The following is a 25,139-nucleotide window of genomic DNA, read 5'->3' as shown; positions in this document are numbered from 1 at the left end:
TTTTGTTTTGTGCAAACATGACTTATTTTTAGAAGAGTATCTAATGGAGGGAGTGTTAAAGTTACATGCTGCTACTAGAAAAGAAAAGCAGCTACAGGAAGTAGCTGTAACAAAACGGAGGAGTTCTCACCTCTTCCTCCTTGAAAACAGGTATCTAACAAGCCAAAGGTTTGCTAAAATTCTTAGCAGTCACTTTGTTAACTGGTACTAGAGAGGACTGCAAAGGTTTGTAGAGGAAGAAATGAGAAACAGAGAGGATGGAGGTGGAGGCTGGAGTTCTTGCATGTATGTGGGAGGACAATTTAAATATTTTAAATTTATGAGAAGCTAAGAGCTAGGAAGGTAATAGAAAACATGCCTGAACCAGAAATGAAAACAATACCAAAATGGGGTATATGTGGGTTGATAATGGAATATTTCATATATAGATGAAAAAAGTTGAAGAGAAAGTAGCAGTTCTCATGTCCAGACACAATTAAAAAAAATGGATGTGCATTAAAAGGAAACAAAAAAGCAGGATTTACCAGTTTATATCACTGTATGCAGTTTCACTGTTACATTTTTCAAATCCAGTTTTATCCTCTTGCACCACTCTTTCTTAGCAGATATCTTTTCATACAAAACAACTTCAAGGTTTTTGCACGCTAACATGCTACTGATTATTGGAAGCTAAGCAATTCCATTTGAGAATAGCTCAGCAGAGTACAAGTGAATAACGAGGAAACATCTGGGGAAGGAAAAACTGGATGAAGCAAAGGTGAGCAGCCCTAAACATTGAAATGAAAGGGTCTTCTTTCAAAAATTACATCCATGATATTTTTAAATTCCTTGTTACGAGCAATGTAATGTTCAGGAGTTCACTAGAATTTTATGCAAATAACTACTTGACCCGCACATACCAATTTTTATTCCATTTGTGTGTGAACTCAACGAGCAGGATGAGCTGAATGGCAATGAAAAGGAAACCTCCTGTTGCTCCCACGTAGCGCCAGGCTAAAAAGTAGAGGCAGAAAATAGGTCAAACTGCAGTCACCTTTCCCTTGAGATAAAATGGAATCACTGTCTATGCAGTGAAGCCGTGAATGCTGTTTGAATATCTCAAGCCCACAGATGTAGCAGAAGATTTCAGCTGAAAAGCCAACTCAGCTAAATGAAGATTAGCTCCCTCCTGAATTCAGCTTGCAATGTGCTCCACTTTCAAAATAAGCCTGTTAGGACACTTATTGAGTTTCCATAACCTAGAAAATTTTTGTGGAGACGATGAGTTACTATATTCAGACACAAAATACTGAAACCTTTATTTGCAACTGGTGGCATGAAGGCATTTCACAGGAATCTAAACCCCAAAATTGCAAGGTACTGGAACACAGTGCTATAAAGGGCAATTTCTTTCTGTCCAGATTCCAGTACCACAGAAAAACAAAGGTGGAACTTATCTATTTCCAAATGTTGTCCTGAGCCACTCCCAAAGAGATGGGAACACTTGGTATTCACTGACTCGTTTGAAGAGAGGCTGTTTGACTACTTAACCATTGACCTACATATACTGTATTTAGGTAGCTGCTTGGATACTTCAGACAACAGATTTCTTACATACAACATCAGATGTCTCTGAGGAAATACAGATACCTATTTAAATGTTTAGTTGCTTAAACAGTTTGTGCAGCATGCTATGCAGTGGTGCATAGCCTATACATGACTCCAGGTACACAGCCGATTTCAGATGACATCTGTAAAACTCAAATTCAGGGGCTGTTTAGCAGGATGTGCAGACTATAGATTCAGAGAGAGAAGTCAGGAGGTAATGTGGGGAAGAAAGCTTGCTATGCTGTATTTCCACTCTGGGTTAGACTAGTTTCCATTTGAGAAACAGGATTCCTAACCAACACAAAAAGTTCTGCTTTCCCTTTGCCCCAGACGTTTCAGTTCTTGAAGACTTTTCACCATGAAAAGGGTCACTTGCAAAGATTATAAGCAGTTTCATTTGCTTATGAGTACAATGCACTGCACAAGTGCATCTTTCTAATCCAAACAGTGATGAGATACTAAGGACAAGTATATATAGTCATCTCGTGACTTCATGGGCGAGAGGAACAGGGATAAGGAGACCTTCACTTCTGGGGCATCTAACTGAGCCTGGACTAAACAATGCCTATCTGGTGCCAGGGTGCCTTCCAAAACTAGAAATGCTTCAAGGCACAGCATCGTCAGCAGAGCACCCGAAAAAGTCTAATTTTACTTTCATGCATTTGCACCACCAGCCTGATAGCTAACATCCCAAATACTTTCACAGCACTGCAGGTTTCCAGCAGCAAACACCAGCACCCAGAAAGGCACTGTGCTCCCTCAAGCACCAGCACCTCTCCATAATGCATGATTCTGGCTGCTGTGCTACTGCAGAGCAACCTGCACAAGCCAAACTAGCATGGGGCTCTATGCTCTTGAGAGAACCATTTCTTGTGGACCATTACAGCTCCCCCTCTTTTAAACAATCTGCAAGACAGCACCTACCCATTTGGCCTGCTCCTGGTCAGAAAAAAAAAACATGCTCTTTACTGCATGTAAACTACGTGCTCTTTTCTTATGAAAAGACCATCTACTTTCATGAGAAGACCATCTACTCTGTACACAGTTTCCCTCAAACTTCGCTTGAAGAAACATGGTAATATTCAAGTTGATAAGACCTTTAGGCCTTATAGCCACCCACAAGGTAATACAGAATGAAGCAGCACTACAAAACAAGGACATACCATTGAGGAAAGTGTCCTGATCAGGAATGAAGAAGGCTCCTGAGCACATTGTTGCCAGAAGTATAAGTTTTATCAGCCAGAATCTAGACAAGAGGAGAGGAGGGGAAAAAAAAAGTCATTTGGTTACAATAGGTATAGAGGTCTTCAAGTCAAGTATCATGAGAGAAATCTTTATTTAAAGCCTGAGATTGAACAAAAGAAAAACCCCTTTGATGACTGACTGACACTTTAGTTAGTTCTCACTTGATTGCATTAATTCCAACAAAAGCAGTAGAATCAGCTTTTGGTTTGGGTTGGGGTTTTTCTGCTTAGTGCTACATTCAGCTGGAAAGCAGGCAGCACAAACTGGTAAAGAGAAGTGGAAATGAAGCAGTCAAACAAATACTCACCCATTATGAATATATGCACGGCAGCTTTTGCTGCTGTTAATTTTGATGGTGAATAAGAAAAACAAAAAGAAGAAACAGGCCATTCCAAAACAGACTTTGTATACTGCAGAGTATCCCACCAACTTCTCACACATCTCACCCGCCTGAATACTCTTGCACATCTGCTTGTAGAAGGGAATCTGAAAAGCACACACGTTACAAGCTGTTAGATAGGACACAGGGCTCTTTGTAACCAAGCATGTCTACATCTGTTCACCACCAACTTTTCACTGGCTTCATTTAACATATTTCTTTCTTGGTAACTCCCTGCCTGGATTTAAAGATTCAAGAGACATAAATGTAAAACACAAAGAACTGGAGTAATCTAGAGCCTCCAGTCCCAACTCCCTCCACATGCTTTGGGGGTACAAGTCCATCTTTCTTTCCTTTACTGCCCATCCCCTCACCCTAGGGACCCTCTCCCACCCTCCCATGCTTAACAGAAGACTTTGATTGCTTTAGTAATCAAGGAGGGGCATGCACGAGGCTGCAAGGCAGGAAGTTTTGGCTCATGCTGCTCTCCATGAATATGTAGAACAAAGCACACCCAAGCAGCACAGGGGCAGCAACCCCCTCCTCTCCATCACAGCCTCTGAAAGGGCATTGTGCCAGCTGCCCTGATCTTGTTTTAAATTAATAGAGAGGCAGGAAAATTCCACCTTTCTGTTGACTCATTAAATATTTGTCTTTGAGGCCCTGCTCTTGCCACAAGGGAAAGCAAACAGCTTTTGGCTTCAGTCTCACAGGCAGACATGACACTGGGTGCTCAAAAAATCAGGTCTGTGTGGCCAGGACGCAGTCCTGTGTGATGCCTCCATGGAGACACCCCCCTCGCAGCCAGGGAGCCACTGAGCTGTGCAGAAATGCAGGTATTTAATTAGAAAACCACCGTCGGTTTTGAAGAAAAAGCCTCTCTCTATGCTCACAGGTCTCAGCTGAGGCTGGTGAGACCAGTCAAACAACACAGCAAACCCCCTGGAACCAACTGCTGCTACCTGCACAGGTCACTGGAGGAGAGAGAAGACATGTCTGCCAGGACACAACATGCAGAAATAAGTAACTTGGGCAAGGGAGGTGGGAATCAAACTTCAGAAGGCATTCAGCTAGGCCAGATTTTGCTCAGGAAAAAAATATGCAAAGACTGTGGGCAACACCATCCTTGAACATTTCCAAGTTAGCAAAGACAGCAGACACTGCCTCCCTCAGCAGGCAGGTTGGTACACAAAACCAGGACAGAAAAGAACAAACAGGACCCAAGAGCAAATGATCAGGCAATGCTCCCAGCTGGGGAGAAAGTTAGCTGCGATGCAGGAAACAGGGGGTAAGCATGTAAACTGCAGGCTTTCAGCCACTAGGCTCTGTAAGCCTGCTTCTGTCAGCAGGGTATGCAACTTCCCCTGACATGCCAGCAACCCAAACCACTCAGGAGCTCAACAACCCTCTTGCAGCTTCCCAAAAAGAGCAAGTATTTTAGCAGCTCACAGCAAAGTTAGGTTGCTGTGCTAAGGGCAGCAAACATAACTACAGTACTGAGCTGATTCTAGATGGGCTAGAACCAGCCAACGACATGAAAAGCAGGTCTCAACGCAGCTGGGTGGTGTTACAGTAAGGGATTCAAGCTGGACCACTCTGAGATGCTCTTTCAGGAGTAACTCAGAGGTGAGCAGTCACCGTGTGAGATGCTGGACAGTAAATGAGGAGCTGTGGCTAACTTGCATCCAAGAGTTTTTAGAGCGGTCTGAGAAACTGCCTGGAGCAGCAGGGTTTTCCCAGGTTTTGAAAGGCTATAAACCATCAGACTGGGCAAACACGCTATGATTCAAAACAAGCAAATGGATTGACTGGAATAATTAAGAGACCTATCAATGCCACAGCAAAGCCAGGACAAGCCAAGAGGCCACAGCAATGCCAAGGAAAGCAACTGGCCTATCAGTTAATGCTTTCCAGTTCTTTGCTTATAATAACATCAGTCAGCAGAGATTACAAAGATGTATAATACCAAACTAACAATATTTCTGAGAAAATTGGGGATTTGCTTGATATAGATGACCAAGGAGACAGATTTCTGCAACATCTGTACTTGGAACCAAGCAGCATTTTGCTTGAGACTTACAGAACAAAACAAAAAAACACCCTGGCAACTGATTAATTGACTAAGTTAAACCCAGATCTTTGTGTAACCGTAAATGGGCATCTTCTTTAATTGCGTAGGTTTCTACAGATGGGTTTTTGAACCTATATGTTCTTTTTTCCATTTAGGAGTAATTTCTTTACAGATATGGCTGAGAGAAAATGGATGGATTCACAAAAACAATAGCTCAGTTTGTGCCTACACAAGCAACAAAGACCTCAGCTGTCATGTAGTATGCACAACACTATGCAGTAGCAAGTGATGGCCACAGGAACGGTCCTGTGGGATTGAACACCCTTTTTGGAGACCTATGAACCTGAAGGAACCGAACAAGAATAAAACCAAACTCTTGGGGACCCCGGCAGATAATAAGCACAAGCACAATGCTGGGGACAAAAGCGCTAATATAATGAAAAGGGCATGTTTTTGTGAGAGGATGATCTACTGCTGGGAACAGTTTGTCAAGGTTTATGTGACTTTCTCACTGAAGGTTAAAAAAGACTAGGTTTTGGAAGGGGTTTTTTGTTACTTTTTTTTTTTTTTTTAAGTTCTCTCTCTCTGAAATACATTCAGCTGCTGAACAGCCTGCCCAGCTCATGTGATTTACCAGGCTTTCCATTTGCTGGGTAGTTTTGCCAGCTGTTAAATCATGGATTAACTATTTGCCAAGTTTGATATAGTGAAATATTTACTTTAAACCTTTAAAAGCAACATAAGCTAAATTTTTTGGCATCTGAATAGGGGACCAAGCATTCTTGCTGCAGAAACTCAGTATCCACTCAGATAACGTAAATGCCACAAATGCTACACAAGCAATGATGTTATCATAGCAATGTCAGCAATTTCCCAAGTGCAGTGAAACCCTTTGAGATGATACCAACATCTACAGAAACAGGAGCAGGCAGCCCTGAACTTGCTTTCCCTTCACTGTGAACCGCTGCTCCCCAAAACAAATGCAGTGCAAGAATCAATCCAACACAGCAGCACAATGCCCAAACTGAGGCTTAGTCACTTCTCAGCTTGGGTCTCCTGCACCCAAGCTTGTGAATGCAGAAGTGCAGGAAATAGCATCAGAGGAAGAATTGGAAGGAAGGAGTGTGTAGAAATGGGCCTGAAGAGCCAGAATGAGACTGCTTTTGTCTGGATGTCCTCATCCAAAAGAGGGAGAATGTGGCAGATGAACTTTGTTATAGAAACAGAGGAAGCATGAAAGAAAATCTGTGTAGGTGGGGAGACAAGGGCAAAAACACATGCTATCTTGCATCTTGATGATCTTAAAAGTCTTTTCTAATCTGGCTGATTCTCTGATCTATGGCTAAATTCTCATCAGAAATACACAATGGGCATCTGCACTTAAAACCCCCATTTTTGGTAGCAAATTTGAATTTTAGCATACTGTAATACAGTTAAGGTCCAAGATACAAACCTGGCTAGCTAAAGAAGTCTGAAACCATGCTCTGCCAGAACACAAAGCCATCTAGAACTGAAATGCTTTGACAAAACTGAACTGGTTGTTACTGGGATTTGTTTTCCTGAAAACATCTTTCTTAATTTTCCGTTCATTATTTCAGTAGGACCTGGATATTTGCAGTGTAAAACACTAGTTATGCAACAGGTTTAAAAGTAAGAATTTAATTAAAAAAACACAAAACATTACTTCAAAAGACCAAAACAATTATCTTCCTTTTCTTCTCTCAATTACCTTTTTGAATCCTGTCAAATTCAAGGATTTGCTTCAACAGAACATTTTTGAGTAAAGCTGTATCTGTTTTTCAAAAAAATCCCAACAGAATTACTGGAAAAAGAAAATTATATATGGATATATGCATAGAAGCACTTTAAGTTGGATGCTGCTTCGCTTCATTTTGGAACAGAATCAAGTCTCTAAACCATTTCGTGTAACTGGATATTGGTCTTTTGTGTGTTTCTGTCTGCATTACTGAGGCTCTCATGTCTTGATTGATGCCCTACCCCATCATTTGGGTTGATACACAACCTTGCTCCTCTGAAATCTATTCCACACACCACTATCCAAAATAGTTTTCTGGTCAAAACTATCCACTCCTTCCCTAACCCTCCAGTGCTTCTTACTTCTTCCACAGAAATCAAACACAAATGCCTTAGTTTCTTTGGACATTTTTCAGAATTTAACCCTTTAAGGCTCTCTTGGTGTCCCATGGGTGGAGGAACAGCTCAGGAGAAAACTCCCCCCACAAAAGTCAAGTGTCCAATTCTTAGGGCTCATCACAAAATACGATGTCCTTAAAAACCTGCTGGTTAGACTAGGAACTAAGGTTTTGAAATGACAACCAGGTACCATGTCCTCTCAGTGACATACGGTTTCATCTATCTGTCAGCTTTGGTGAGGATGTGGAAGCTGACACCCCTGTGATAGGGACTTATTTTCCAGCCACATTTCAGGGCACAGAGAGGTCCCCAGCTTTGCACTGGCATCTGCAGAGTCTGGAAAACTGTCATAAATGTGTTTTAATAGACAGAATGCATGACCATGGGGGTAGATTAATACAACAAAACAAACACAAATATTTTTTACAGGTCTGTTTAAGGTGTCCTTAAGAGACGAACATTCACTGCTGCTTCCTCTCAAAATAACACCAAAGGACCAAGTGTTACAATAAATACTTTTAGAACTACTTTAGACTTGGGAATTTGTAGCTAATCAACCAAAAAAAACCCCTCTCACTGACAAGGGGGAGATTCCTTTCACATAACATCAGTGTCCTTGAACTCTAAACTGGTAAAGCAGACACATGGTTCCCTGCCAAGATTATGGCTCCATAAAGAACTGAGCTAAAATTTTATTTTTTATTTTCATAACAATTTTAAAAAATCTGATTAAAATTAGTTAGAAGTCTGTCTCCTCTCAAGGAAGAGGGTTGAGGTCCTAGAAGCATCATGCACAGTGTTGGCTTACAGTCCAGCTTCAGGACTTAGGAGTGCTCCACAATCCAGCCAAAAGCAGAGGAATTAGTAAGTTCCCAGCACTTTCAAAACACTGGGAAACTGAGGACTGGTTAGTCTGAATAAATATTTCCAAGGTGCACTCTATTACACCTGGGCTGAATTAGCTTCAGGAGTCTTTGAACTTCCAACAGCCCTGAACATAATTATTAAATTAGAGAGCAGATAAAGAAAGCCTACTTTCATATGGTGCATTTACCATTCAAAGACATCAAATGCTCTAAATTAAGAGGGTGATTATCTTTCCACTTCACACTAACAGCTACTTTGTGCTATTTCTTCCCACACTGAACTTTCAAGACTATGAACTGGAAAAGAAATTTGGCAATAATGAAAAGGATGTTGTTGAAGGCTTCCTGAATCGCTTTTCTGTTGGATGGAGTATTTTTTGTTAGGGGTACAAGCTGCATTAAAACCACACTACTGATGGAAAATGACTTTATGAAATTTGGATATGAGCACATAATTTGTCTCCCACACAGTTGAGTTCCCTGGGTTATTCACTTTTTTGCCAAGCTAAGCATCCAGTAAGTCAAAGTAATTCTTGGCAAGCAAATTCGGCACGCACATGTTGAGCAGTCACAGCTCACAGGCAAGCATCATGCCTGTATAGGGTACTCTTACAGGGCTGTCAGCAACTGCTGGTAGCCAGGGGTAAGAAGGTGGTGGTAGAATAACTCAAGCAAAGTGCTAGTAAAGGAAAGAAAATCAGGACAGAACATACGAAGAGGTTACAACAGGAAGAAAGAAAGGTCACTGGCAGCACAGCATAGAAATCCTCAAACTAGCCTTATCATAAGCCTGCTGGTTCATCTGTGTTGCAGGCATAGGGTGCAAACACCAGCTTCTGGATCTTGAATGACGAAGAGCTAAGTGTTTCACAGACAACTGCAAGACAATCACAGAAGGTAAGCTTGACCAGCAGTTGGTTAAATGAGGAAACAGCCTTAACTGTGCACCCACTGGCACTCGGCCTTGGGAGGGTAACACAAAACAACTAGGTGACCTTCTTAGTGAGGGAACCATTCTGAACCTCCAGGGCATGCACAGCCTCGAAGCAGGCCCAATAGTAAGTTTGGTGGAGAAACTTCAAGAATTAAGCAATCCAGCCATTGTTCCCTCTACTTAAAAAACAACTTCTCTTCTTGGATTTTGTAGGGGATGAGAGAGAGGATTTGTGCTATTGAGAGCAGCTTGGGCAGCGGAAGAAACCAAACCGAAGACAAGGTACATGAGGTCCAGTGTGAGACTGCAGGCAGGCTGCTGAGCATTTAGCTGAGGAAAGTTATATTAAGACTCTGAAAGAAAGCTGAGTTTTAAAATCTAGTTTTAGCCACAGCTCTTTCATGCTTTAGAAGCTTTTTAATTAAAAAGACAATTAGAGATGAACAGTATCTGTTGTGGTTACAGCCCGTGTGAATAGGATGACTCAATGCACACTGAAGAAAACCCATTGGAAAGGATCTGCAGCATTATGCATGGCAGTAGTCTGTCACACAGCACCAAGAACACAGAACTAAAATTAAAAATGCAACACTTGAATAGCTGTTTTCTAATCTGCTACTTCTGCTGCTAAACAAGTTGCCAGAAGGAACTGAACTGATTTGTTCTACTATAACATGTCTCCTGATGGGCTTTAGTGATACTACCTGTGCAGCAAACATGGGATGGGTTCACTGCAGAACAATGAAGGAGGAGGAAGACTGTGTCTAGTCCTGTGTTCCTTGACTCTTCATGTTGTGAAACACACTCAACAGGTGAAGAATTGACAGGAAGGAGACCCAGTTCCTCCCAGCGGCAGCAGTGGGTTCATCTCTCTTACTTACGTGCGTTTTCATCTCGTTAGCTACGGTTGTTGACATCATGACACAACAGATGATAGTCACCAGCATGAAGTAAAGCGCATACATGAAGCGGGTGCTGGTTGACTGTTTGATCTTGGGACAGCATTTGCAGCACAAGGAACAAGCAGCAATACCACAGCAGCAGGCCAACTGGAAAGGAAGACAAAAACCACAAGTTATTCCATCACCTCCTTTAGGTTTCTGATGTAAAAGTCAGTCAGTGAATCTGTGAGACTTCCTGTAAAACTCCAGAATTTCTTAAGTCCTCTCCTCTCAGCTGAGCAGCATTTAAGTGGAAGCAGATTGCCTCATTTATCAGAAATCACTAGGTTGAAGCACATCAGTTTCTAGTTTTCCCACACGCTAAAGCTGAGTGAAGGGGATGAGGAGGAAGATTTCTTAGTCCTGTGCTTTACTATCGCTGTGCAACTCGTGGTCCTGACATGTTTCACCCAGCAGAACAGGCATTGCAATGGTAGATCTCTGTTTCCTGCAATACACTCTCCCACTCTAGTGATAAAACAAATCTGCACAAGAGGGGCACAGACCCCCCCAGATTGTTTAATTCTAACATAAAGACAAAACAATTTGGTTTTTAGGACAAGCTGGAGGCTTTGTTTCAAAACAAGCTGTGCAGATCCATTTCAGTTCACCAGAACCATACTGTCCTTTTTACATCCCATTTCTGGTATACACACAAACAAAAAACTGTTTTTTTCTTTTCTGTAATTTCTGATACAGAACTTCTTTATGCTACCAAAGACTTGGAGCAAACCAAAGAAAACAGGAAAACTGCTGGAACTCTTGGGAAAACTTCCAGCAACACTCTGGGATAGTGGTCTGAAGGCTTTGTAAACAGACAACAGCTGCAAAGATTGCCAAACAAACCCAAACAAACAAACAGCAAGCTACATTAAAAGTTCTAAATATTTTGGGCAGTAGAGAAAGACTCTGGAAATACTGCGCTTGCTGTGAACAAAGACAGATGAGCTTGAAGGGCCCAAAATACAATGGCATCATCCTGTACTGAAGAAAGAGAAGAAAGACAAATTCAGTTATTTCGATATCCTTTGCAAAAGTGCAAATGGTGATCCCACATACAGGATGGCAAGGGAAAAAAATCACAGCTGCAAGGAAAATAATAGCAAATCACACTTCAGCTGCTACCGTCTCCAGTGTTTAATCATTAGCAATAGAATTCCTTGTGTATTTTAGTTCTTTTTACCTGCAACTGAGGGATCACCAAGACAAAAACCAGGAAGCACAGCAAAAAGCACATAATTGCCTTATTCAACAGGGAAAAGGTACTGGATAAATCTTGGAAGGGCTCTACCTTGATGCTTACTATTTCCTAATTATTAACAGTATCATTAACTTTCAAAGAAACTGGATTCACCTTCCTTGACTTCTACATCTAGAAAAGTCATATACAAAAATATAAGCCTCATTTTTATAAATAAGGCAGCACTGCTCTTGGCCAAGCCAGTCTTTGCAATAGGCAGCAGCTTCAAATGCCTCATGTGCTTACCCCAGCAGCCGTGACCACAGGAGGCATTTTTGGACATCAGCAGGCAGCCAGGAGCAGGGAACCTCTCTTCCAGGTCTCACTGCTGCCAACCCAGAGTGACCTGAGCCTGCAGCAGGGGCGGTCTGTGGCCAGTGTTGGGGACTTGAGAAGACCGAAGTTTCTTTTTCCCAATGTCTCCTTATCCCTCAGAGGGACCATGGATCAGAGACCATGCACGGATCAGACCCTGCTGTCTAGCAAGCAGCTGTATGATAGGGATGGGTTTTCTTAGCCCTTGACAAGTGATTCAAAATTCACAACTGCCACATCTAAGTCACCCAGACAAACTTTGCTGGCTTGTATGTGCCTTTTTCCTCCCACGACATTTCCTCTTCCAGCACCAATGACTGTCCAATCCAGAAAAGGGGGTTTCATGTGCCTGTTTGCACACACATCTGATGTAAGACTAGAGAGTCCCGCAACCAAACCGGCTGATCAAACATCATTTTGAAGAAGTATATTAAAAAGACTTCCAGCTTATCATTTCCTTGCCATGTCTGTCTGCTGCAGCACCCAAGACCAGGCTTCCTCCCTTCAGCTCTGCAGAAAGAAGGTGGCAGAGGCCCTTGCCTCACTCAACAGCAGCTTTTGGGTTTGGAGGAGACATGAAACAGAGAGAATTCAAGCCTGCTTCCACGCTGCCCTTCCCTCCATCCACAGCTGCATCTCACGCCAGCAGAGATGGGGGCCTCAAAGCACACAGCTGCTAAAACTGCTGCTGCTGCAAAGCAGAAATCCTCCCCAAAACACACAAAGCTCCAACTGTGGGGAATAAACAGAATGGGCTCATGCTAGGCCAGAGCTAGAAATTGGAAGTACTATGTGCATAAGCACATCATGCAAGTATACTTTCAAAATAGAAGGCAGTGCTGGGGGAGTAGCAATTTCATTTTTTATAGGCAGTGAAATTAAGTTAACTTTTACAGCATCAATACAATCCCAAGAAACAAGAAAGCTATGGTAAGTTACTGACTCAGCAAACAAATGGAATAATAGCATCTCAAAACAAAAGCGTACCAGAAAAGTATTATCCATCCATTCCAGAACTGTGGGAGGAAAAAAATAAAAAAATAAAAAAAATAAGATTAAAGGTCCTTTCATTCTGTACCAGAGAGATCCAAAGATCCCATGGCGAACTTCAGCTGCTGGATATATTTGCCATAACGTTAAAAACTACAGTACAGAAGTAAAAAGGTATGCAACTTTGGCATTTGTAAGGGAAACATTTTCCTAAGCCAGGCATTAGAGAGCTCTGCCAGTGAAATCCCATTTGCATCCAGCAAAGTGTCTGCTATTCCAGTCCTGGGTCTCTGGACCTGCTATTTAAAGGAACAAATACTTACATAGAATATATAGCTCAATTTATGCATTGTTCCATATTACTTAGAGAGACTTTAATGATAGTTTCTAATACTGAACGTGCACCCTATAAATTGGCAATATTTGTGAAAATACCAGTGTCTTAATCTTTTTTCAGCACTCCTTTCAGCACTCTGAATAGCCATGGAAACCATAGAAAGTTGGTTAGGTTATTCAGCCACAGACCCAGACTGGGTGGTTTGGGGTTTTACCCCTTTTTTTTCTCTTTTTTTTTTCCTGTTTTAAACTCTGGTTATGACTAACTACATTCCATAGTGGGCCACCATGAAATAAGTGTCACCCAAAAGTAAATCAAAACAGTCTCTGTCTCAAACAGTAAGATGCTAGCCACAACCCACTGACCTAAGAGGTGTCAAAATCTTCAGGTGACAGGCTTCAAAGCCCACATACACAACAAGTTCTCTGTTAAGAAGTTGCAGTCAACATGCAGCTAAACTACACAGCCGCTTTTCCATGGGCATGGCCCATCTCACCCTGCCTCTGCCTTTCGACTGCAGAGAGGGTCAGCCCAGGGGCTCAGGACCCACTGATGCAGAAGTGGAAGCCAGTAATAAACCCTTCCCACATTGAAAAAGATGGCTGTGAAAAAGTGCAAGTAACGTCATAAACCTTTTACAGGTTTAGTTATCATTAAACTAAAGCTCCTCCAAAGGATGCCAAAGGAACCCATCGGCAGTTTACAAGACACAGTCAACCCAAGGCCTATGACAGCTGCCCTCAGGCAGGCCTTGGGAATCCTGGTCTGTATCTACAGAGCTTCTTCCAAGGCCAGGGTCCCCAAGAGCCCAGGGCAATTGCATCTGAAGGCCAGGCATCTCTGGCAGGAGTCTTATGCTGCAGTGGGTTCTGGCTTTATATTTCTCATGCAAAGGCTCTCAGCAGCCAGGCAGCCAGTACAGCCACCCCAGAGGCACATCCCCTCACCAGGTGAACACCACAGTCTGACAATCATCACAAGCACTACACAAGTATTTATGCTTCCAACAAATACTTAGGATGAGCTCACACTAACCCACTGCATACACCAGCCACCTGCTGTGCTCAGTGCTACCCTTTCAGATCTCAAGGAGGGTGCAGTGCCAGCTTGCCTGAGATCCCAAAACTTGACAATCTAGTTAGTGTATCTGAAAGCAAACTGTGCCGTGATGCACACCGCCGGGACCATGGCTGACCTGACTGGTTCCACAGCAGCAGCTGGGGAAGGCTGCGTGGGGAGCGTTCCTGATGAAAAAGAGTCAAAGCACAGCTTCACAGGTGCTTCTAATGGTGGCTATGCTGGCTGCACAGCCACTGCTCCCCCCAGCCTTTCTCCTCTGCTGCCACTCACTCACTCCTATTCCGGCTTCGCACCTCAGTAGCCCTGGCTGTTGTTTCTGCTGCTGGGGGTGACCAAACAGAGCAACCTACTGGCTAAAATAAACTAAAGGTGTGATAATGTCATGTCAGCGCTTCTCAGCTGCTGGTTTAGTGCACAACAGTGGGGACCATTTTACCACTTCAAGTGAAGGCACAGTGCACGGGCAGGAGGGCAGAGCAGAGGCGGATGTCCCACACCAGTCCTGTGTGCTTTGACCCTTCTCTGACCAGATGTTTCAGTGGCATTTTCCTAGCACCCCATTCAATTTGAGTGCAGTAGGGTACTGTCAGTGAAAAGGAACAGTATTTCTACATGCACACAGTGAGGAGAAGCAAGCAGACTGTGTAACAGCCCTAACTGTGCAAACCACTTTTACAAGTATAGGCTGGTCTGAACATATTTGCATGCTCCCATTCTATGCCAGCCTGGGCAGTTCTTATGGTTAACAAGAGTTAGACAGGTTAACAAAACAAGGTAAAAGCAGGCCTACCAACCTGAACACATGCTATTGGCTCCCTACAATGGATACTCCACCAACATACACTTAACATCTACCACTCAGACACACACACAACTTGATTTTTACAAGCTGTGATCCAATCTGATAAATGAGTGGAATGAGGTGTGACTGTAATGTTAAGCACACACATAACTACTTACATACAAGACTGAGAAGTGAAGTGAACATGTCCTGACTACTACTTTTAGAGAGACAGTGACACTTTTAGAAGGTATTTTCCACAGATGTTTCCAAAAAAAGTCTCAGAGCTCCCAGAAAATATTTTTCATATCCATTAAAACAAAGTGACGAGTTTCAGGATCCCTGCCCAAAATATCCTATGGTATTTTTAAATTATACAAACCATAGGGAAGTATTAAGCTTATCACAACAAAGCACTCTTCCTTTTGCGAGACTTCAACAGAAATGGTAACAATCAAAGGGAAGAAGAGCAATGGAAAAAAAAAAGAGTGCATACTTCAATGAAAGGAAGACTCAACAGTGTTTCCGCTCTTCCCTCCCATCTGACTGCCCAGCCTGAGCAGCCAGGCAGACCTCATGCCTTCTGGCCTGTCCACCAAGCACAGGAGCGTGCCTTGCTGAAGCTTCTTTTCATGGGGGGACTGCAGCAGCTTAGCTTTTCATGCACTGCGTGATTACTTGACTACCAGCACTATCCGGGCCCTAAAATGTGCAGATAATGCAGTCACTGAGCTGCTAACAGCAACATCTATCTAAAGCACCCAGATGTCTACTCTCACAGCTACATGCAGCACCCAAGCAGGCTGGAAAAGCATAGACATCCCTGCATGAACAAACATCCTGAAGCAGCTATACACCAGCCCTTCAACTTTTCATTTCATGCAAGAGCCAAACCCTTTGTTAGTGCACTGGTTCATGAAACCAAGATGCTTGATGCCAGGTGTCCCAAGCGTTAGGAGCTGGGCTCAGACTGTTACTGAAACCACCCTCTGCTACGCATACACATTTTGCAAAGGTTTCTTCAACCAGACACATGGTCACACAGCAGTTTGTCCTCTGAAGTAACTGAACTCACCAAAGAGGCTTCATTCTGTCCTTTGTCTGACTTAACTGGCTTGTCACTGCTGCTTCCTTACTGCTCAGACTCACCACATGGCTTAAGCCAAGACATCTTCTGACCAGCACACCAGTTAATCAAGTGACAACCTATTTTAGGGAGTGCACCTCACGCTGCAAACTGTGCAAAATTAAAACCAGCTTCAGAGGACAGTCATGCCAGCTGCTGCCCAAACACTGCTTTCAATGAGCTTTCCTGCCCTGCGTGTCCAAAGCAAAAGGGCTTGTGCTCTGCACTGCAGGCCAGAACTGCCACACAGCACCAAGCAGCACTAAATCTAGGTGAGAGAGCAGCATCCAGGACTGCCATGCCAAGAGCTAAACTGCACGTGAGCCACTGCCAGGCGCTGGTAGAGCTGAAATTAAGCTGGAATGAGGACAATTCCCTTCTGTCTCCATTACTCAATATTCTCAAGCATCACTAAGCGGTGATTCAGCTCAGCACTAGACAACAATGTCACTGCAAAATGTCTAAATTAAAGACCGCACAACTGCTCCTCTCCTGATGATTTTGGAAAAATCAAGACAATTGTTTAGTCTGCCTTGAGCCTCGCAATGCATCACATCACCCAGTTCCCCAGTAGTATGGCTATTTTTCATTAGCATAGACCACCTGGATTTGACAGCAGTATGAGGTGGACTGTCTGTCCCTCTGGTTGCTTACAACTGCCACCAAAACAACAAAAAAGGCTTCCCACCTTCTAATTTGTCTGCTACAGTTCGTAGGCACTGCTCTTGATGCGGCTTTCTCCACTAGCTTACAGGGCCTTTTAATTACCTGGTCTTTTCTCCCCACTCATCAAAGAAGGAACCCAAGCCGTTTACCCTCAGTCTCATTTGAAGGCTTTCAGACTTTTCCTCCCAGCACCTAAATTGTTTGGGGCTTATTCCTGCACTCCCTCAGATGTCTCCTACAAGATCACGGCAGCATCATCAGCCCCACTGCAAAGCAGCCAGTCCTGGCTCTTCTCCCCAGTGTGTGCAGCCACAGAGGGGGTGAAGACTCTCCCACAAAGCCTGCCCTCCATGCAAACCTCGCATAGGCAGCCAGTGGCTGTACTTAAAAGGGAAGTTTTATTTGTATTGGGGCCACACCACAGGGGTTACATGTAAGAGCATCTAGCAAGCCAAACACTTTGTTAGTGGTTCAATAGCACTGTCTGCTCTACCTGCCCTTCAATCATGCCTATGTGCTTTTGGGAGCAATTTTAAACATACTCTCAGGTCACTGCTGAAAAGAGACCACTGTTTTCATCAGTGACTTGATCCTGAAGCCTCCTTGCATTGATCCCTTGACAATGAAGGTTCAACTGTTCTTTCCTATCATTTCATATTTCACAGTTTTCTTATTCCAGTTCCTGCTGCAGCTGCCTCTCTGCCTTTCACAGCAGAGGAGCTGCTAACAGAACAACCGGAAGATGAAAAGGATAAGTCAGCAATGCAAAGTCTGACAACTTCAAGCCATCACTTCATACAGTCAAACAGTGAGCAGGTTTTCCCCAGGTTAGCTCTGATGCTTGAGACCAGGACTCTAGAGGTAGAGTGGCTGATGCAGATGAAATGTGGTGCATAGCCAGGGACAGAGATTGAAGGGCAGGGCAGTAACTGCTTAAGTCCATGTACCACTGCAGTGAAGAAACAGCTCAAATGAAACGTCTGTATGCATGCACTTAAAAGCATATACCTGGAACAACTGCTTCACTTCTGAGTGAACTAAAAGCTCTGAGATGTTCCACAAAGATGTTGTGTCTTTAAAAGTTGGTTCCATTACTGAGTCCAAGAGGACTTTAAGGCAGGGGAAAAAACCAGACATAAGAAAGATATACAAACACAAGCTGAGAAAGATGGGGATGTTCAGCCTGGAGAAGAGAAGGCTGTGTGGAGACTTCATACAGCCTTCCAGTATTTGAAAGGACCCTACAGGGATGCTGGAGAGGGACTCTTCGTCATGGCATGTAGTGATAGCACCAGGGGTAACAAGTTTAAACTTAAACAGGAGAGATTTAATTGGATATTAGGAAGTTCTTCCCTGTGAGGGTGCTGAGGCGCTGGCACAGGTTGCCCAGAGAAGCTGTGGCTGCCCCATCCCTGGCAGTGTCCAAGGCCAGGTTGGACAGGGCTTGGAGCAACCTGGTCTAGTGGAAAGTGTCCCTGCCCATGGCAGCGGGGTCGGAACCAGATGGTCTTAAGGTCCTTTCCAACCCAAACCATTCTATGGCTCTATGATCAACACTTCGTACAAAGTGACAGAAGCTACTGGTACAAAACATGAACTATCTTTCACCACATTGTATATAAAAAAAAAAAGTCCGCCTGCTCAAAGCACTGTTAAAGATGTTTCGGTTTAGATCAGTGTCACCAGGAGCAAACTTCATACATTTCCAGATAGGCAGGCTCAAGAAGGGGCCTGCTCACGTCTTCCACTGCTTACTTCTTGATGAGCATTTCAAAGTACAGTGACTACTCAAGAAGTATTTTGAATAGTACTCCTGAACACTGTATTGCCAGTGACTGTAACATAAGCCAAGGGAAAAAAACCCATATAAGACAATTCTCTTCACGCTAAGCACGCTAAGAATGGTTCCTGCTAAAACTCAGTGTGAGAGATGACAGGTTGACAAATTTTGGATCAGCCCTCTGTTAGACATTTATATGTTTAAATACTTGAGCACACGCCACCTCTAATTGCTGGAACCTCCAATCACTAAACTGCACACATCAGTCCCAGCATAGTTACCACTAATTAAAGTGAAATGAGATTACTGGGTGTGTCAGGACTCCCTTCAAAACAAACATGGGGCCACCTCCCACCACATGCTATCATGGATGAACACTGTTGTCATCCTCAGCTCTGGCTGCCCCAGTCCCTCACTGTCTCATGCTGTAGCACATGCTGACATTGAAGCCTGTCTCTTGTGTGATCTGAATAATGCAGTAGGCAAAATTCAGTCAGCAGAATGGTTGATCACAGCCTAAAATTCTAGGAGGCCAGGAAATAAACATGTAAAAACATATTGGAGCTCACACAATTAAGAAATGGAAGTGCCATTAATTCAGGTATGCGAAGGACCTTGGAAGCAATCTAAGGTCCAAGCATCTTCATATGGCTAAGTTGAGAACACCACCTAGCCTCAGCAGGTATTTGGGATGAAAGGAGTCAGCAGCAGTTGCAAGCTCCATCTGAGACCTTCAGCTTATCCTGTAGTCATAGCTTAGGCTTCCAGGCTCCCCTAAAACAAGAATGTCTTGCACCACCAACTGCGAGTGCATCCCCTGTAATGAAAGTCTCAGTGATGGCAAAAGCACCCTGGAATACCTACACTTCCAAAAATTAAAATAAAAGCAGTACTAGCACTTATAGCCTTCTGCAGAAAAGTATCCCCTTGCCCTTGAAAGTGAAGGTCCTGTTCTTATACTGCCTTCACTCCACAGCTGTAGAGCCATGGATATTAAGCTGTTTCTTTAAACCCAGAATACAACCAACCTGTGGGATGTGAGAGAAAAAGACTAAAAAAAAATATAATAAGCAGCAATGGAAGATTAAGCAGGAATGAGAAAAACTATCTTCTACTAGAATGAGACAGTCTCTTCTGCTTCTTATGCAGTGCCAGGGCAGATTCCAATGTAGTGATGCAAGTGTCGAATGATACAACATTTCAAGGATCTCACTGTCTTTTGGTTGCCTTCTCTTCCCTATCTAATCACTTGCCACTCCAGCAGCAAATTTTATCCAGCTACAGCAGGCAGATAGGGACCTCAAAGATATTACATTATTACAATTTCCTTGAAAATAGGCAAAAGGTTTAAAAGAGAAAAATGATCTCTCAAACCTGAGCAAGGAAAAGACTGCAACACAAGTTCAATATTTAACAGGTAGAGAATAGATGTAAGATATCAAGCTCAATGGACAAAGCTGCAGAAAAGTAGGTCTTACTAATTCAGTTGTTCAGGCAGCCATTTATTTAAAACAAACCCTCCATGTTTCTGCAAACTGGGGAAAAAGGTTCTTCCCAGATCTGTTTTTCCTAACTGCATTTAAGTGAAGTGCACTACAATACAGACCACAGACAGCTAGTTTCTTCCTTGGTCATGATTAATAGTGATGGCGGTGGCTTGAAAAGGCAGGATGTGTTTTGGGGAGCACCATGCAGAGCAGAGCCCGGAATCATCCCACAGCACTGTAGCATATCACACCATGCACATGCTCCCACCAGTGCCCCAGCATCCCCAGGGGACACAAACCTGGAAGAGGATGACAGAGCCACCCTTTTCACCCTGTGATGAAAAGAGCAGACCACAAAGACAGGACTGCAAGACCCTCCTCAGCCTGCAGATGCAAACAGACAGTACCAGAGAGGCATGCAGCAACAGAGCACATGGCAAGGCTTCCCTCCTTTGCCGCAAAAGCCATGAGCCTCAGCAGTCGTAAGATTGGCTGAGGCCAGTCTTACAAATAAAGCACTTATTTTCTATTAAAAAAAAATAGCCAAAACCTAAACCCAAAACCAAACCCACAAACCTTAGAATAAAGAAGTCTGGGTATAAATAAAAATCTTACACTCTTACTGCATTTTCTATAGCATATTATTTCTAAGTGCCGAATGATACTAAGAGAAGCACTCAAGATTTAACAGACCTTCAGAAATAGCTTTATAATCTTTGATAACTACCAGTTCTTATTGAAAAATCCATCTTCTTAAAAAAATCCAGTTACAAAATACTGCTCCCTCCCCCCCCCATTTAATGTTAACTATCTAAATTACATTTATTTAACTCTGGAAAAAACGTATTCATTGTAATAAAGATTTTATGCAACAGCTGCTTTTCTTAACCATGATCTCAACTTTATTCCCTTGAGAATAACTACTGAAGAAAAGCCAAATGTAAAATCCTGTTTCCCGTCAATTTAAGCAGATGTTTTTATGTAATCAAAAGCATTGTGGAGGCCCAAGCCAAACTTGTATTCTCACTGTGTTCTCAAAATAGGCCTACCAATGAAGCACTAGCAAAAGAAGAAACACTTAGCAAGCTTATTACAGCTTAGAAACCTAAAAACTGCAGTTCTCTTCAAAACAAGGTTGTACACTGCTTGATAAAAAACAACTTCAGAAATTACAATTTATAAATGGCCAAATTCCCTGAAACCAAGTTCCCAGGGTCCCCTTGGCAAGGATACAAGTCACACAGCAACGTTAATTAAGACTATTCTAAATAATTTTTGAGTGCAAAATCAGCATAACTGAAGTACCTTGAAGTTTGGCAGCTTGCCGCTGTATCCTTTAACAACAGGAATCTGGGCTGTGAAACCTGAATTCATTTATTCAGACAGCCACCATCAACTAGATGTTTGGTGTGGTTTGACCCAAAGTACGGCTCACTCAGCATCTACTTCACACCAGGAAAATTTGCTGGCATTACTCAAGGAGAATAAAATGGGTACTCAAGTGATGTTAACTTACAACAGAACTCTGATATCAGCTACAGACATCCATATGGGGTAACTGCAGCTTCACAGCTCAGAAGGACAATACCAAAGTCTTCAGGCAGTTTCAGAAAAGCAGATCCACAGAAACAGAGATGGATACAAGATATATACAGGACAAAAGTACGTTCTGTAAAAACCCCTCGCACCAGGGGATATCAACCCCATTAAACCAATATATTTTAGGGAAAAAAGGAGGGACCCAATATCAGTGTTGTTTTTCAGGACTTGTATAAAGTTCTGTCTTTCCTCAGGCACACCATCTCTGTTTCTGGAGACAGGGTGAACTTCATCTTCAGGGGAACATTTAAGGAACAGCCAAATTAATTCTCAGTTTTCCAGCTTGATTAACACCACCCAGAAAATACCTGAGGAAACTGGGTTGGGATGGAAAGAAGAACTTCTATCCCTTTTGTTTTTCTGCTTAATGTTAAGCAAGCATCCCCTCATTAAGGTTGGAATAAATCAAGCCATGAAGGCAGACCATTTTTCTTTTAAAAAAAGTTATGCTGCATGCTATCGAAATGTGGTTTATGCCATTTATCATCTTAGCTGTAAAAAAGTTATCCACACTGTTTGCTGGTGTAACTCCAGCAATATGCTGTACTTAGCACAGATAAGTCTTACATCCAGAATACTGCTTCAGCCAGCAGAATACATCTCCCCAGGGTATTACATAATTTTGGCACTATGATTGCACGCACTTCAGGGCTTTTGCTTTGGCTCCAGCATCACTGAGGAGTTCAGTTTATTTACATACTCCACAGTGACACATCAGTGTCCATAAAGCGCATTACTGTCAGATATTACTACTCAGTGGCTTTAAGAATGCCTCAAAGTTTGGTCACACTAAAGCCATGCCATTCACCACACGGGTCTCACAATGGTTCCCTCCTCTTGGCATTGGAGCTACACCAAGAAAAAGTCATGCAAATGCAAACGGACATGAACCACGGCAGTAATAGCACCCACTAACAGCACTTTGTGAGCTGCTCCAGAAGCTGCTTCACAAGCTGCCAAAATGGAGGTGAAGCAGCAGTCAGGGAGGCGCCCTGCTCTAAGAGGAGCATCAGCAAACGTGGTTGGTTACTGCTGTCTCCCGAGACCACCCAGGGCTGCTTGGCAAGGCATGGGGGAGCTCCTGGAAGTGCGTGCGTGCTGAGGAAAGCTCAGCAATCCTCCCAGCCCAATGAAGACTGGAAGAACCACAGCCGGAAGACCAAAGCTAGCCAGGGATTCAACCTTCAGGAGAGATCTGAGGCTTTCTCCCAGTTGGTTCACACAAAAGCAAGAGAATAATGAGACGCTGAGGGTGGGCAGAGTGATCAAAGACGAAACACCGCTAGATTTAAAACCGCAAAGTGTTTAAATATGTAAAACAACAGGAATACACTAATTGGCTAGTCCATGGCATATGGGACAGGGGCAGTAAGCAGTACACATGTAGTAATGGGTTTCTATTGCAGAAGCCAAGATTTGGGAAAATGAAGGACAAAATAAAGTGCCTGGCGGAGATGCAGTCTAACACCACACTAGAGAGTCAACTAGTAAGGACAGGAATCCTTCCCTGGAGTGAAAACAAGGAGGAAGTCTGGATACAGCCTTGCGACCACCCTTCTCCTGCAAGTCCATGGTCCTTCATTCATGAGAAGTGATGGATGCAGTCAAGAAACAAGGTGCACCCTAGTAAGATGTGGAGCACTGACTCCTCACCCCATAGATGCTGGAGGTCCTGCACTGCCCTCCGTCACCATTTGCTCTCATCTCTCACTTCCTCCGCCAACACCTGCACTTGCTGCATCTTTCCACAAGCCAGATTTGAAGCAGTTTGAGGAAGGCTCTGAGGAGCGCCAGGCAGCCTGCAGCTAAGAGAAATGTTAAGCCCATTCCACCTCTCACATTTCTCACCTCCCCAGCACCAGGCACCAGTGGCAATTACCTGACCGCCTCTCGTCGCTCCGAATGATCCGTCACCCCCCTGAGAGCTGCTCCTCTCAGGCTAGGCTGCAGTGTCCCCGTCCCACCCGCACCCCACTGCGCGGCGCAGGCGGAGGTGCACCCAGGGGAGGCAGACGGCGATCAGCTTCCCGCCGAAACACGCGGGCAATCCACCAGGACCTTCCCCTGAGACACCGCGACAAGCACTCGAACAGCCCGGCTCTACGGACAGGCATCCCCGCGGCACTCGGCTGCCCCAGTGTAACGCCCGACCTGCGCTTTGAGGACGGCTCCCCCGGAGCCTCACCGCAGAGATCGCCAGGTTCCGGCAAGGGGCAGCGGGAGGACGCGGATCCCCGGCCCTGACCTGTCCCGTCCTGTCCTGGGCTCTCCGTGCCCCGCCACGGGCGTCACCACCCTGGCGCTATCCCGGCTCCCCAGACAGCCGCCGCACCGCCGGCCGGGCCCCGCGCCGTGTCCCGGGGATGCCCCACTCCGGGCCGCTGCGGTGCGGCTGGAGGATCCCGCACCTCCTGCCGAGCACCTGCCGGCCTCCCGCGCCAGCCCCGTACCTGGCCGGCGCAGCAATGCGCGGACATGCCGGCGGCGCGGCGCGGCCTGGCTCCCCCGCTGCCTCTCTCATGCGGGAGCGGGCCGGGCCGGGCTGCGCTGGGCTGGGCTGAGCACGGCGCGGAGCGAAGCGGCACCGCCTCTGCCCCGCCGCCGACCGCGACGCCCTCGGCCCGGCCCCGCTGCCTGGCTTCCGCTGTCGTCAGCCCGCGCCGCGGGGGGGCCCGCGCCCGCACCGAGCGTGACAGGCGCCGTGCGGGTGTCCCTGTGTGTCCCCCCCGAGGCGGGCCCCGCGGCCGCCCTCGGAAGGCTCGGTGCCCCCAGAGCGGCCGGGGTCCCGCACCGCGTCCTGCCGGCAGCCGGTGCGCCGCGGGCGAGCCTGGCCTCTTCGCTTTCCGAGGAGGCAGAAGCGGCTGCTCCTTCTGCAGCTGACACGTTAAGAGTGAATCCGTGCGGGACCGTCGCCGCCAGGCTGTGCCAGTCGGATGTGATCACTTGCCTGCTCGTACACCCGCTAAAGCACCTGCTTTTTAGCAATCGGAATTTCATGAATTCACTGAATAAAGGGTATAAACAGGTGAATCTTAAAACACCAGGCATCAAATTTAACACTACAGCGCCAGCCTCGGGTTCAAACTGCTTTGCGGCACCCCACGGCCATTAACAGCCCGACACCTTTATGGAAAACTCAGGGTTGCTCAAAGAGTGGCTTGAGGGCTGTGCTTTCCCAGCAGAAGCTGAGACCTTTCCCGATGTTTCCAAAATACTCTCGCCAGAATCAGTTGCCAGGACCCAGGTGTAGCATTAAACGGCAGTTGAAGATCTCCTGTTTTCCTGTGTGGTGACGGGCATCTTTGCTGCAGGTCTCTGGAAAGATTCACCCTGTCTGCTCTCTAGCCTCTGTGTATGTGCTGCTTAACATTTAAGATGATTCTCTGGGGCTTTATTTATAGCCCTAACTTTAATAATTCAGTGTGTCTAAAAGCCGTTAAACTGCATGCAGGTACACACATGTAGATAATGTAGCTACACCTTCCAAAGAGGACATTGGTATGGACTGCAGTATGTATTGTGTAAAACCCCTTCCTCATTCCACGTTTTGTGTGTGTAAAC

General features: G+C 44.7%; 1 protein-coding gene across 3 annotated transcripts in view; it reads right to left on the bottom strand.

Annotated features, from left to right (window-relative positions):
- Positions 1 to 24,151, bottom strand: part of SERINC5 (serine incorporator 5) — a 41,931-nt gene extending 17,780 nt beyond the window's left edge. Inside the window, exons 1-5 of one of the 3 annotated variants that reach the window (XM_031051526.2) lie at positions 24,029 to 24,151; positions 10,118 to 10,285; positions 3,140 to 3,318; positions 2,751 to 2,833; positions 900 to 993 (exon numbers count right to left, since the gene is read on the bottom strand). In XM_031051526.2, coding sequence (XP_030907386.1) covers positions 900 to 993; positions 2,751 to 2,833; positions 3,140 to 3,318; positions 10,118 to 10,285; positions 24,029 to 24,055 — 551 coding nt within the window. In that variant the 5' untranslated portion in view covers positions 24,056 to 24,151. Of the gene's footprint in view, positions 1 to 899; positions 994 to 2,750; positions 2,834 to 3,139; positions 3,319 to 10,117; positions 10,286 to 23,231; positions 23,351 to 23,457; positions 23,478 to 24,028 lie in introns of those variants that run through there. The other 2 variants (XM_005151896.4, XM_031051525.2) reach the window with 2 other exon arrangements.
- Between the last annotated feature and the right edge of the window lie 988 nt (positions 24,152 to 25,139).

This window comes from Melopsittacus undulatus, chromosome Z, assembly GCF_012275295.1.
Source record: "Melopsittacus undulatus isolate bMelUnd1 chromosome Z, bMelUnd1.mat.Z, whole genome shotgun sequence".
Classification (NCBI taxonomy): Eukaryota; Metazoa; Chordata; class Aves; order Psittaciformes; family Psittaculidae; genus Melopsittacus; species Melopsittacus undulatus.
The sequence above is the reverse complement of the archived record's forward strand: the minus strand, read 5'-3'. Positions and strand labels throughout refer to the sequence as shown.